This window comes from Branchiostoma belcheri, unplaced genomic scaffold (assembly GCF_001625305.1).
Source record: "Branchiostoma belcheri isolate BF01 breed outbred unplaced genomic scaffold, Haploidv18h27 scaffold715, whole genome shotgun sequence".
Taxonomy (NCBI): domain Eukaryota; kingdom Metazoa; phylum Chordata; class Leptocardii; order Amphioxiformes; family Branchiostomatidae; genus Branchiostoma; species Branchiostoma belcheri.
The window spans coordinates 1-14464 of record NW_017804371.1 but is presented as its reverse complement, the minus strand read 5'-3'; the positions used below and the strand labels follow the sequence as shown (position 1 = coordinate 14464).

The following is a 14464-nucleotide window of genomic DNA, read 5'->3' as shown; positions in this document are numbered from 1 at the left end:
ATTGATGCGTATTTCGTGGCTGTGCTGTACCTACCAAACACCTGAGTTCATACTGTCAATGTGGAATGGCTTTGAACAGGTGTTAATTGAGTTAATCGAATCAAATCGATCAGCCAATCAGGAAGAGGAATAGAGGAATACTGCATGCCTATTGGTTGCTTGCTCTACATACCATTCTGATGACTCATGCCGAAATATAGTGACACATTGCTATTAATAGTACATTTTCTATAACACAATGAAAAAGCTCAAATAAAACCACCCTAAAAGCATGTATCACAAAAATTGAAAAAAAAAAACACCCGGGGGTATTTGCCCACTCTACCTCATGCCAAATTTTATGATATTTGGCCCAAAAATGAGGGAGTTGAAAAACAGTATTTCACTCCGTGGAGTGAAATAATAAGTCGGTGTCTGTATCCAGGATCCAGGCGCCAAGTTTAACGCCAACCGAACAAATGCGATACTATAGCTACTGATTCAGCTTTTACATCCTCTATCCCGAAGCATCTACAATTTACTACAGCTTCCATCGCTGATGTACACAGAAGAATCTCTGTAGCTGACGGCATTTCTGCAGCACTACTTCGTGCCCGAAGTACTGTTACGGGGGTAATTCGGCCATGAAATTTATGCAGCTCAAGGAACTGTGGGTACAATGTTCAAAGTAAGGCGCGTACGTGTCCAGGCCTGAACGTGTCAGTACATGTCCCTGAGCTAGTGGACACGTGTAGTGTGGGTAAGTATGGTTTCCAACAATGTATGTACCTTATTTAGTCTTTCGTCAGTCAAATTATGTATTAAAGAGAAAGTCTTAACGTTGTGTAAACTGCCCCCCCCCACTCGTAGCCCTCCTGTAATCTTTCCCTGCCCCACTCGTAGCAAATTTAACCCTTTTTTCCCTCCCCCTCAGGTCCACCCTAGCGTCCCCCACCCTGCGTACAGACCTCCAGCCGGTTCTTCAGTCCATCGCGGGAGTGTCGCCGCTCCCCGCGCCCATCCGCACCAACGCCACCGAGTTCCCCGGCTTCTCCATCGCGGTGGCGGACTGGGAGGTCAGGACGCAGAGCTACCGCAACCCGTTCGACATCCGGCAGGCAGGCCTGCTCGACCAAGTTCTGGGTATGGGAATGGTTCTCTCAAGTAACCTTTAGGGTAAATACTGATTAGTTCTATTGCCCAGTGCAGTCAGTATTGCCCTGAAGAAGGCAGAACAAGGAGTACCCAAATGTTTGCAGGAAGTAATGTTGTTACTAATATTATAGTGAATCTTGATACCCAGTAATTATCTCCATGAAAAATGGAGGCATTGTTTTTGGCTTGTCTGTGCATACGTGTGTATGTGTGTGTGTGTGTGTGTGTTTCCGCACATTTGTAGTCAGCATAACTTCAGAACGCCTTTATGGATTGTGATGATATTTGGTAGGTTGGTAGTGTAGGAATGGGAAAATGTCGTATTTTATCTGTAATTTGTATTTCCATTCTTGCAATGTGTTTCACCTTGTTCGGCTTTTTATCGCCCGTTCCGCTCTGTAATTAGTATGACAACCCTTACGAATATTCATATATGTGTAATCAAGAACTCTTTATCATAGACGTGCGAACTTGTACTACAAAAGGATTGTTGTCTTTGAAGTGCGGAATATCAAAACAAATGATTATATGACAGTAGGATAGTAGACGATCTCTTGGTGTGTCTGTCTAGACTCTGGCAGACAGTAACTTTTCACTTAGGTGCTACCTGTGTCTGGAAGAAATGAATAAAGGTAAAGCCGTGGGACTGTGGAAAGGACAGACAGTTGTCGACAGTTGGTGAGAGGCGAGGGTCGGCAGTTGAGAGTCTCAGTCCCCGGCGATGATTGTACGGCAAAGCTCTGTGTCTCCTGTGTCCGTTACTTCTTCGTAGAGCCTCTCTAGGCAACATCCTAAAAGAACCCGGGGTTTAAATACACCATCAGGCCCCGCTCACATTTGGCGACGAGGATGGGATGTTGCTGAAATCACCATCGGGAGAGACCAGCGGAGGGTGCGGACCGGGAGAGAGCTGTACATGTGGACCGAGGACTGCTAGTGTTGAGGGACGCCGAAGGACGAGCCCGTGAAACCGACCGAGGACCAGTCCTAGCCGAGCCGAAGACATCTCAAGGTATGTGGATCTGTTGTGGGAAAAGGGTTGGGGACACACGCACGTACACCGTAGCTTGACCGCCTTAGTTTGACCATGTTGATTTCCTGCTCAGTACTGTTGACTTCGTGAAGTTTACGTTGCGTTAGATTGACCGTGTGGAATGTGGATAAATGTCATTTGTTAACTTTGTTAGTGAGGTTTGCGTTAGGATTTTGAGTGAGGATTGAAGGTTGCTTGTGAGTCCGTATAGGGTTAAAGTTGGTGAGTTTAGATCCTGTTCAGGTTATCTGGGTCTAGAAGTTGTGAGGTTCTATATTTTACATAGCGTCTTGATATAACAACAGATTATGGCAGAAGCGCAGGAGGGGGCACAGGCCCCCACGGTCATGTACGTACCGTACGATAGGAAGTGGCCCAAGTTTTCGGGGGCGCCGCCAGAACAAACTGTAGAAGAATGGCTAGATGAGATGGAGGGTGCATTCACCCTCTATAGCACTCCAGAAGCACAGAAAGCAGGGATGTTGTATAGGAATTTAGAGGGCCAGGCCAAACGGGTAGTCGCTGTATTGTCAGGGGATGACCGCAAAGACATAGGCAAGGTACAGTCGGCCCTGAAGTCTGCATTCGGGGACACAGCTCCCGTATCCGTGATCATGGGCAAATTCTATGCCCGGGACCAGGGCAGGGATGAGACGCTAAGTATGTATGCCCTTGGCCTTCAGGAAATATTAAAACGGGCCGAGAGAAGGAGGGGGGCTGTGCTAGATGGCGAGGACGCCATGCTAAGGGACAGGTTCTTAGACGGACTCAAAGATAGGGACCTAGAACGGCAACTACGCCAATACTTAAGAGCTGCTCCCCCAACTACTCCTCGCACGTTCCAACAAGTAAGGGAGGAGGCACTGCATTTGAGTGGGGAGTGGAGTCACCAGGGGACAGGGGCTCAGCAGAATGTAGTTATGCAAGACACTGGGGATTCACAGTCGGCGATTCTCTCCGAGATCGCCAAGCTTAGGGAGGAGACAGGGAAAACTATCGAGTCTCTTCGTAATGAGTTACAGCAGATGAAACTATCTCCTAGTAATAGTAGTAGGCAGGGGCCACCCAGGGCCCAACCTAACGGCTTCCGACAGGGTGCACGTGGGTGGGACAATCAGGGCCGCCAAATCTGTTACTCTTGCCAGGAACCCGGGCACATCCAGCGTGATTGCCCCAACGTTAGGAGGTGTTACGTGTGCGGGGACACAGCGCACATCCAGCGGGACTGCCCTTGGGGCGGCCAGGGATCTAACCGGTATAGCAACCCCCGTAATAAGCCTCAGAATAACAACCGCGGCCCTCAGACTAACACTCAGTCCCCAAACTAGTTAGGCCCGCGGCCGAGGGACCAGGTTCGCGGGAGGAATCGGTTGCTAGATGTGAGTCCCAGAGATCGAGTGTAGTTAGAGATAGTGATACTTGTAGTAGTCCGACCTTAGAATCAGTTAAGTCTCGGACGATAGGCAGCTGTGACGTGGTAGATGTAGATTTTGAGGGGGTGACCGTGCCATGTTTACTGGATACCGGATCCCAAGTCACAACCATTACATACAGTTTCTTTAAGTCGCATTTTGGAGATTCAGGGGAACGGATAAAGGATGCGTCAAGTTGGCTGAAGTTGACAGGAGCAAACGGTTTACCCATTAAGTTTGTAGGATATTGTGAACTCGACGTGCTGTTTAGGGGTAAGACACTGCCGAAACGCGGCGTCATTATTGTTGAGGATGGGTGTCGTAGAACCGCTCCAGGGATTCTGGGGATGAATGTGATCGGTGAATTTCAGAATGAGGACAATGAACAGGGGGGGAACACACAATCAGGTAATAGTAAAGTCTGGCAGAAAGCCATCCGGGCAGCACGTAGACAGGCTAATTTTGCAAGGGAAGACGGTAGAGTAGGATATGCCAGAGCGTCGGGTCGTCGGCAGATCATTGTTCCGGCGGGCCACGAGATGATTGTGTACGGTCGCGCCCGCCCGGGCCCTGACAATAGGCCGTACCAAGTTCTCGTGGAACCGCCGGACGCAGGTTGTCTGCCGGCCCCGATCTTAGTGGCTAGAGCTTACGCTGAGGTACGGGGAGGGCGAGTCCCGATCCGTCTCGCCAACGTAGGCAAGCAGGACGTGCATATTAGTCAGAGAGCCCGGCTGGGCATACTTTATCTAGCAGAATTGCAAAGCCAAGGGACTGTCGAGTTAGAAGCTACGGGGGAGCAAGAGGTACATGTGAATTTCATACAATGTAGCGTCAACTCAGAAGAACAGACCCCGTTATCCTCCCCACCCCCTACTAGGTCTAAACCCGACAGCGGCCCTAACCCTGATGTGTATTCGAAAGTTGATTTGGACGGCGCCGAACTGACGCCTGAGCAAGAAGCCAAACTTGAAGCCTTGCTACAAAAACATGCTAGTGTTTTCTCGTCGCACAAACATGACTTTGGGTACACAGAGACAATCAAACATAGAATACCGACAGGTGATACCCCGCCCATTCGGCAGCCATATCGAAGCATTCCCCCAAATCTTTATAAAGAGGTGAAGCAGCATGTGCAGGACATGCTAGACCAAGATGTGATCAGAGAAAGTTGTAGCCCTTGGGCTTCTCCCGTAGTTCTGGTAAGGAAGAAAGACGGGGACTTGAGATTCTGTGTTGATTTTCGTCGTGTGAATGCCAAGACCCACCACGACGCGTTTCCTCTGCCCCGGATTGAGGAGTCACTGTCGGCTCTGCAGGGGGCGGCCATTTTCTCCACACTTGACTTGGCTAGTGGCTATTGGCAAGTTGCAGTAGATGAAGAAGATAAGGAAAAGACTGCGTTCTCTACTCAGTTTGGGTTATTTGAATTCAATCGACTTCCGTTTGGCTTGTCTGGAGCTCCGGCTAGCTTCCAACGTTTGATGCAACATTGTTTGGGAGACCAGAATCTAGAGACACTTCTAATATATCTAGATGATATAATCGTCTTCTCCTCTGACTTTGATGACCACCTCGCACGATTAGACCTTGTGTTCACTCGGCTGCGAGCACACGGCCTGAAGCTCCGCCCTGATAAGTGTCACCTCTTCAAGAGACGTGTCAAATACCTAGGGCACGTGGTGTCAGAGAAAGGGGTAGCTACGGACCCAGAGAAGTGTGCCGTATTAAGGGACTGGCCAGAACCTAAAACTGTGAAACAAGTTAAGTCTTTCCTGGGTTTTTGCTCCTACTACAGGAGGTTCGTAAAAGACTTTGCCAAAATAGCTCATCCTTTACAGAAACTAACAGTAGGGCAAGCTGTTAAAGGGAAAGGTCGGAGACAATCGGCACCTCCGTTCTCTTGGTCCCCTGAGTGTCAAAAAGCTTTTGACACCCTAAAGAAGTGTTTGATGAGTGCCGATATCCTGGCGTACCCCGACTTTCAGCTTCCCTTCACACTATATATTGACGCCAGCCATGACGGCTTGGGAGCAGTTCTATCCCAGGAACAGAAGGGGGTAGAGAAAGTTATAGCTTATGCTAGTAGGGGGTTACGGCCAGCTGAAAGGAACATGAACAACTACAGTTCATTCAAACTGGAGCTATTGGGTTTGAAGTGGGCCGTAACGGATAAGTTTAAAGACTACCTGTACGGAGCCAAGTGTACGGTCTTCACCGACAACAACCCGCTTGCACACCTTGGCACAGCCCAGTTAGGCGCAGTTGAACAACGTTGGGCAGCTAGTTTAGCAAACTTTGACTTCGATGTGAAATATAGGCCGGGGAAGTCCAACGTCAATGCCGACGTTCTGTCCCGCTTACCGGCATATAAGGGTAACTCTGATGATGAAGTAGAAGTTGTGACAGCTGAGGTAGCAAAGATCTGCTGTGAAAACTATGTTGCCCCTCCTAGCGAGCCCTTGTCTGTTACGTTAGCCGAGATTGCAGGTGCAAGTCCCTTTGAGCCTATGCAAACTCTCCCAGGTTGTTCTCAGGCAGATTTGGCCCAACAGCAGAGAGACGACCCTATACTCGACAGAGTGATTCATTTCGTGGGCCGAGGTAGAAAACCTGATAGGAGGGAGCGTGAAGGTGAGCATAGAGAGGTGAACAGAATCCTAGGACAATGGGAAAGACTAGAGCTCAGAAATGGTATCTTGTACAGGCGTTCGTTCAGTAGGAAAGCGGATCATGCGGTGAAACAGGCAGTCCTCCCAGCTGCCCTTAGAAAGGATGTTTTCACCCAAGTACACAGTCGGTCAGGACATTTAGGAGTTCCCCGTATTTTAGAGTTGTTGCGAAACCGGGTTTACTGGCCGAATATGGAGGGAGACGTTAGAGTCTGGGTACAGTCGTGTGAAAGGTGCTGTTTGCGTAAGACACCCCCACCTAACAACAAGAGTCCTCTTGTCAGCATCTCGACGAAAGCACCCCTGGAGCTAGTCGCTATGGATTACCTGAAAGTTGATAAAGCCTCTAGCGGCCATCAGTATATCTTAGTTATAACAGACCATTTCACTAAGTTTACTGTTTCAGTTCCAACTAGGGACCAGACGGCCGAAACCACGGCCAAGGCGTTGTGGTCAAAATTCATTATGCCATATGGGTTCCCGCAAAGGCTTCATTCAGACCAGGGTGCGAACTTTCTATCGGCGACAATTCAGGGTCTTTGTAGGCTGTATGGAGGTGCAAAAAGCCGTACCACTCCGTATCATCCGGCTGGGAACGGACAGTGTGAAAGGTTCAATCGGACGCTACTAGATATGCTAGGCACCATGACAAAAGATCAAAAGCGTCGCTGGCCAGAATATCTACCAGAGCTTGTCCATGGCTACAACAATACCCAGCACTCCACCACCGGGTATTCCCCCTATTTCCTGATGTTTGGCAGGCAGGCTAGGTTACCACTTGATCTCACCCTAGGTATAACTCCGGGAGAAGAAAACTCAGGTGAAAATGTATCACCGGATGAGTGGGTAGAAAATCACCACAAACGGTACAAGTATGCCTATGAGATAGCAACTAAGAACTCTGAGTCGGCCAAGGCAGGTCAGAAGCGTTTGTACGATCGTACAGCGCGGACTGCTCCTCTGTTACCAGGGGAACGGGTCTTAATCCGTAATAAGAGAATAAGGGGTCCAAGTAAGTTGAAAGATCAGTGGGAGCAAATACCCCACGTGATAGACAGACAACCGAACGCAGAGATCCCGGTTTATGTTGTGACTCCGGAGAGGGGAGGTGGTCCCAGTAGAACCCTACACAGGGATATGTTAACTCCGTGTATGTTCGCGCCTCGCCCTGGCAACGCAAGGCGGCCACGTGCCGAACAAAGGGACGGGCGCGCAGAGGGGCGTGAGCCAGAAGAAAGTGAAAGTGATAATGATAGTGAAGGGCGTGAGGACGACCCACCCATTGTTGTTGTACAAACGCCTGTAGCGCCTCCAGAGGGCGATGACGGTCCGGACGACCCTAGGTATCCGGTTAGGGAGAACAGAGGAGTACCTCCTATCCGTTACGCTGAAGTCTTCAGACAGGCAAATGTGGAAAAACCGAAGGCATGGCTTAAGTCGGTGCCGCAACGCGCCAGTGGGTTTTTCAAGAGTCTTTCAACTTCAATAGGGAAGGAGTAATGAATAATGTATTTTCGGCTATTGAAATGTGCAGCCATCTTGGGGTTAGTAGTTAGTCGGGGGTAGTTATACTAAGTGTCGTGTTTTCCTTGGAAACCCAGACCTCGGGGGTCGGGCCTCGGCCTGACGGGAACTCATCTCACTTTTAGCTAGATAAGGTGGTTGCACTTTCCCAAATTGACATTCTCAATCATTATACATGTATATATTTAGTGTACCTTTAGTTAACTGTATTTTATGGCATTGTGCTCGTAGGGTCGAGGCAAGGTGTTCTGGTCAGTTAGAGTTCGTGACCCCCTGGGTCGTCGGAATTAATGTCGCTTGTTGGAGAATAGGGTGTGAGTCAGAGTTCTGTGGGAGGTTGTTCTCCCATACGTTGAAGTTATAGTTATTTATAAGTTATGGCGGTCAGGCTTGGTGTGTGTGTTTGTGTGTTCTCTTCCCCAATTCCTGCACAGGTCCACGTGGGTCATCGAAGCTTGGCGATGGAGAGGGCACTTCCCGCCGCGCCATCCGATCCCGGAAGAACGGCCCGTCCGAGTCACCACCCTAACGGGGACCCCTGAAGCGACGCCATCTTTGCCGGACAACCTTCGACTAAGGACCGGTGAGGGCTACCGCAACTGAGGGGCGACTGCGGCCGGACGTTCGTGCCCCTTGCAGCGACACGGAGGAGGGGAGGAGCACAGCTGGAACCACCACCTGGTAAGCAGCCTCGACGCGCCATGAGAGACGAAGCTGAGGGACGACAGACGATCTCTAGAGAGGAGAAGAGAGCTGCGACGATCAAGTGACGACGGAGAACGTCGACGTGAAGCGACGTTAAACTGCGAACTCTATTGCTATGTGAACTCTGTAGTCTGCACTATACGCCGGTTTATACAGATGTCCGGTTGTAAGGACCCATCATTATATATATTTTTTTTCTCTCGTTTATATATAGTAGTAGTTAGTATGGTAGGTAGAAAGGAAAAGTTGAAAATCCGTACGTATTCGCCTTCGCCGAGGACGGCTCATTATTAAACAAGGGGAGGATGTAGGAATGGGAAAATGTCGTATTTTATCTGTAATTTGTATTTCCATTCTTGCAATGTGTTTCACCTTGTCCTGCTTTTTATCGCCCGTTACGCTCTGTAATTAGTATGACAACCCTTACGCATATTCATATATGTGTAATCAAGAACTCTTTATCATAGACGTGCGAACTTGTACTACAAAAGAATTGTTGTCTTTGAAGTGCGGGATATCAAAACAAATGATTATATGACAGTAGGATAGTAGACGATATCTTGGTGTGACTGTCTAGACTCTGGCAGACATTAGCTTTTCACTTAGGTGCTACCTGTGTCTGGAAGAAATGAATAAAGGTAAAGCCGTGGGACTGTGGAAAGGACAGACAGTTGTTCGACGGATACTGAGAGGCGAGGGTCGACAATTGAGAGTCCCAGTCCCCGGCGATGATTGTACGGCAAAGCTCTGTGTCTCCTGTGTCCGTTACTTCTTCGTAGAGTCTCCCTAGGCAACATCCTAAAAGAACCCGGGGTTTAAATACACCATCAGGCCCCGCTCACAGTAGGTCTTAGGAAGGCAAAGGTCAAGGTCAGATATGGGCCACCTGGTGGCCGACCTTGGTACTGCAGCAGAAGTTCCGGTTTTTTTAATCTTTTGTCCTGAACATGCTATGGTCTTGACTTTTTGGTGACAGATAGCTCTTCCTGTCAGGAATAAGTGTTGTAGGTTTTGTTCCCCTAGCAGCCTGTTCTGGAACTGCAGGGACTTTCGGGCCAAATCTTTAAAAGCCAATAAGTCCAGATAGGAACAATGTATTTTCATCATTTTTGGTGTGTAGGTAGCTAAAAGGGAGTTGTACATAATGACATGCAAATTATGCAAATGGAGCTTAATTTGCATCATTAATGAGGAAATTCTATAATTAGTGTTTTATATAATAGTTCTTTCATATATGTTATGTATATAATCTGTGGCAGATGGAACATCAAAAGATATCAATTATGCAAATGATGACCTAATTTGTATAATTAATGTGAAAATTCTGTGATTCCTTATTGGTGAATGATGGGAATTTTATACCTTGTGACATGTGTAAGTTACTTACACATGTAAAGGTCAACATAACTATGCATATATTATGTTAATGTATAGGTCATTTGCATAATTAATGTTGAAAAAAAGTGACAAAGAAGAGGAATTTTACACAAAAAATAGTGATTTGAATTTACTAATAGAAAACCATAAATTAAACTAGATTATGCTAATTATGACCGTATTTCCATAATCTATGAGACCAAAAAACATTTACAAAGAGTCATATATTTTATGGAGGTATGAGGTCTCCGAATTCTTGTTGTTTTAGTAACGTTCTTAATTTTTCATTTCCAGGCCAAGTTGGAGAATGACAGAATACTAGCTTCAGTAGGGAATAGACCTCCACAAGCATCATTAGTTGTACCAAGGTGAGTGTCTTGACTTCTATAACAGTTAGTAGTATAAGGGTGATTTAACCATTTTTTACATGATCATGCATTTGATGAGAATAAATTTAACCCTTTTTTTCATGATTATGCTTTCATGGCAGCAAATTTAACCTTTCTTTTTACATGATCATGCTTTCATGAAAGCAAATTTAACCCTTTTTTACATGATCAATTCATGCTTTGATAAGATCGAATTGAACCCTTTTTTACATGATTATGCTTAAGTTTGCTCAGATCAAATTTAATGCTTTTTTTACATGATGATGCTTTGATATCAAATTTAACCCTTTTTTACATGGTCATGCTTTGATGAGATCAACTTTAACCCCTTTTTACATGATCATGCTTTGATGGCAGCAAATTTAACCCTTTTTTACATGAATATGCTTTGATAAGATCAAATTTAACCCTTTTTTACATGATTATGCTGTGATGACAGCAAATAACCCTTTTTTACACGATTATGCTTGGATGGCAGCAAATTTAACCCTTTTTTCCCTCCCCCTCAGGTCCACCCCAGCGTCCCCCACCCTGCGTACAGACTTCCAGCAGGTTCTCCAGTCCATCACGGGAGAGTCGCCGCTCCCTGCGCCCATCCGCACCGACGCCAACGAGTTCCCCGGCTTCTCCATCGCGGTGGCGGACTGGGAGGTCAGGACGCAGAGCTACCGCAACCCGTTCTTCATCCGGCAGGCAGGCCTGCTCGACCAAGTTCTGGGTATGGGAATGGTTCTCTCAAGTTACTACCTTTAGGGAAAATAAAGATTAGTTCTATTGCCCAGTGCAGTCAGTATTGCCCTGAAGAAGGCAGAACAAGGAGTACCCAAATGTTTCCAGGAAGTAATGTTGTTACTAATATTATAGTGAACCTTGATACCCAGTAATTATTTTAGTAACATTCTTAATTTTTCATTTCCAGGCCAAGTTGGAGAGTGACAGCTTCAGTAGGGAAGAAACCTCCACAAGCATCATAAGTTGTACCAAGGTGAGCTGTCTTGACTTCTATAACTATAGTGTAAGTTAGTGTAATTTAACCATTCTTACATGATCATGCTTGGATGGCAGCAAATTTAACCCTTTTTTACATGATCATGCCTTGATGACAGCAAATAACCCTTTTTACACGATTATGCTTGGATGGCAGCAAAGTTAACCCTTTTTTCCCTCCCCCTCAGGTCCACCCTCGCGTCCCCCACCCTGCGTACAGACTTCCAGCTGGTTCTCCAGTCCATCACGGGAGTGTCGCCGCTTCCCGCGCCCATCCGCACCGACGCCACCGAGTTCCCCGGCTTCTCCATTGCGGTGGCGGACTGGGAGGTCAGTACGCAGAGCTACCGCAACCCGTTCTTCATCCGGCAGGCAGGCCTGCTCGACCAAGTTCTGGGTATGGGAATGGTTCTTTCAAGTTACTACCTTTAGGGTAAATAAAAATTAGTTCTATTGCCCAGTGCAGTCAGTATTGCCCTGAAGAAGGCAGAACAAGGAGTACCCAAATGTTTGCAGGAAGTAATGTTGTTACTAATATTATAGTGAACCTTGATACCCAGTAATTATTTTAGTAACGTTCTTAATTTTTCATTTCCAGGCCAAGTTGGAGAGTGACAGCTTCAGTAGGGAAGAAACCTCCACAAGCATCATAAGTTGTACCAAGGTGAGCTGTCTTGACTTCTATAACTATAGTGTAAGTTAGTGTAATTTAACCATCTTTATGTGATCATGCTTTGATGAGAGTAAATTTAACCCTTTTTTACATGATCATGCTTTGATGAGATCAAATTTAACCCTTTTTTTACATGATCATGCTTTGATGAGATCAAATTTAACCCTTTTTTACATGATCATGCCTTGATGACAGCAAATAACGTTACCCTTTTTACACGATTATGCTTGGATGGCAGCAAAGTTAACCCTTTTTTCCCTCCCCCTCAGGTCCACCCTCGAGTCCCCCACCCTGCGTACAGACTTCCAGCCGGTTCTCCAGTCCATCACGGGAGTGTCGCCGCTCCCCGCGCCCATCCGCACCGACGCCACCGAGTTCCCCGGCTTCTCCATTGCGGTGGCGGACTGGGAGGTCAGTACGCAGAGCTACCGCAACCCGTTCTTCATCCGGCGGACAGGGCTGCTTGAACAGGACTGGTGAGTCCATAATTGAATTATGAACAGATTGCTTACAAGTTTGTCGATGAAGTTGGTAATGTTGTTGGTGTCATGTAGTCCATTTATTATTAAGTAGGTGTAAATACTGGGTGCATATGCAGGTTAGTGCAGATAAAATTGGTGCTGTGCAGGTATTTCTGATGTCTAACAGTTACTGTACCTACTCTCATGTCCCTAATAAACATACCCCCCGGAATAAACATACCCCCCGGACAAATCTTCAAAGTCTAATAAACATACCCTCCGGAATAAACGTACCCCCCGGAAAATGACCAAATTGACAGGTGAATTGTGTGTCAATGATACTAAAATGTGCTCTTTATTTCAATACCAATATATGGGCAAATCTTTCACTGTTACATTTAATTAGTGAGTATATATCACTTTAATTAATGAGTATATATATATTGTACTTGTTTTGGGGAAATACAAAATCCGTAGGAGAAGCTATTGCATTTTACACTTCTGAAATGCACTTTGCTAAGCCTTCTCCTGCAACTTGAGTTGAAAATCTGACTAACTTAAGAGATAGAAAATCAAGCCCAATTAAGTACAAATATAGGGATTTAATGAGTATATGTACAACAAAAATCCATTTCAACATAATAATTATTTGGTATGGTACATTGACTAGTCTGGTCAAAATCTGGATTCTGAAGAAGAAAAAGTTCTGAAGAAGAAAAAAAATTTTTGCAGAAAAAAATATTATTCAGCATAAAATTTTGATTGGTTTTCATCTCATTGTTTTTTTAAAAATCGATAATGTGATTGTATCAATTTTAAACGCCCTAAAATTAGCTAAATCGGCGCTTTTACGGTGATTGCGCAATATGGGTGCCCTATGACCTTTGACTTTTTACGGGTCATGCTGCTCAGGCGCTAGGCGCCCTCCCCACGTCGGCCGTCCGTCTTGTGGGCAAATTTCTACTTTTTTAGGGGTTTCGGGACCTAAAAACTAACACCAGAGGGAAAATAAACCACATACGTTTTTTTCATGGTAAATATCGCTAAAATGGACCAGGCATTTTTCTACCGCGTTGCCGATTTTGACAAGGGCTTGCGGCCGCCATGTGCTAAATACGTCGATTAGCTACTCGCCTTCCCCTTTGGTTTTGTGGGCAAATTTTTGCTTTTTCAGACGTTTTGGGACTTAAAAATGGACAGCAGGCGACAAATAAATAATATACATTATATTCATAGGAAATGCCGCTATCATGGACCAAATATTTATCTGTGACGTGTTGCCGAATTTTGCGGCCGCCGGCCACTTGCTGATGGTGCGGACTACGTATTGACAATTTTTTTCCCAAAAATTAATAAACGTACCGTCCCTAATAAGAGTGTACCGGGTGGACGTTCGGGCCGAAAAAAATAAACGTACTGGTACGTTTAATCGGGACATCAGAGTAACTTGCGTGTACTGTAAGTGTATGTGGTTTTTGTTTGCTGCATTGACTGTTACTACCTCTGAAGAATAAAAGAAATAATGGCAATGGTTTCGGAACCATTTTTAGTATGATCCATACTTCTCAAAGAAATTTGTCTGGTACATGTAATTTTCAAATTTGTTATTTGCACCAGGGCAGGTATGTAGAAAAATCCACCCCCAAAAAAGGCTAGGGTCGGCAGTTTTTTCTAGGGTCTGTCAGGAAACGATGGTTACATAGGTCAAATTTGTACCAAAGCATGTTGTGGCAATCAGAATTCAAGACCAGATATCTAAGACTTCTTTAATAACATTTAGTGACAGTAACGATTTGTAATGACAGTAATGGAATTTATGTTACCTTAAATTTATGCACTTAAATTGAAGATACACACGAGGACAATGCAATTTTTTGGTGCCGCAAAAAATTGGAAATTCAGAATGAGCTGGGTAAATTATAACACTTGTATTAATGATATCACCTCAAAAGCCATTAGTTTAGGTACCGCATCAGTATCTAGTATTGAGTTCCGAAGTACTGAATCAGATGCCAGCCCATAATGTACTGGTACATATACAGTCGTATCAAGCACATGTTAAGGTACAGCAATGTAGATGTTTCAACTGACAACTGT

General features: G+C 45.7%; 2 protein-coding genes across 2 annotated transcripts; both read left to right on the top strand.

Annotated features, from left to right (window-relative positions):
* Positions 1-668: 668 nt before the first annotated feature.
* On the top strand, positions 669-12377 carry LOC109484958 (the record flags this gene model as incomplete). The annotated part of the gene is made up of 6 exons (XM_019788331.1): positions 669-739; positions 10756-10964; positions 11166-11231; positions 11422-11630; positions 11832-11897; positions 12176-12377. Coding segments are annotated over 5 exons (610 nt in total), but the record flags the coding sequence as incomplete, so codon positions are not given.
* Positions 2323-3519, top strand: LOC109484959 (paraneoplastic antigen Ma2-like). The gene has a single exon (XM_019788332.1). The coding sequence runs from the start codon at positions 2476-2478 to the stop codon at positions 3493-3495; it is 1020 nt and encodes a 339-aa protein (XP_019643891.1). The 5' UTR covers positions 2323-2475; the 3' UTR covers positions 3496-3519.
* Positions 12378-14464: the final 2087 nt, after the last annotated feature.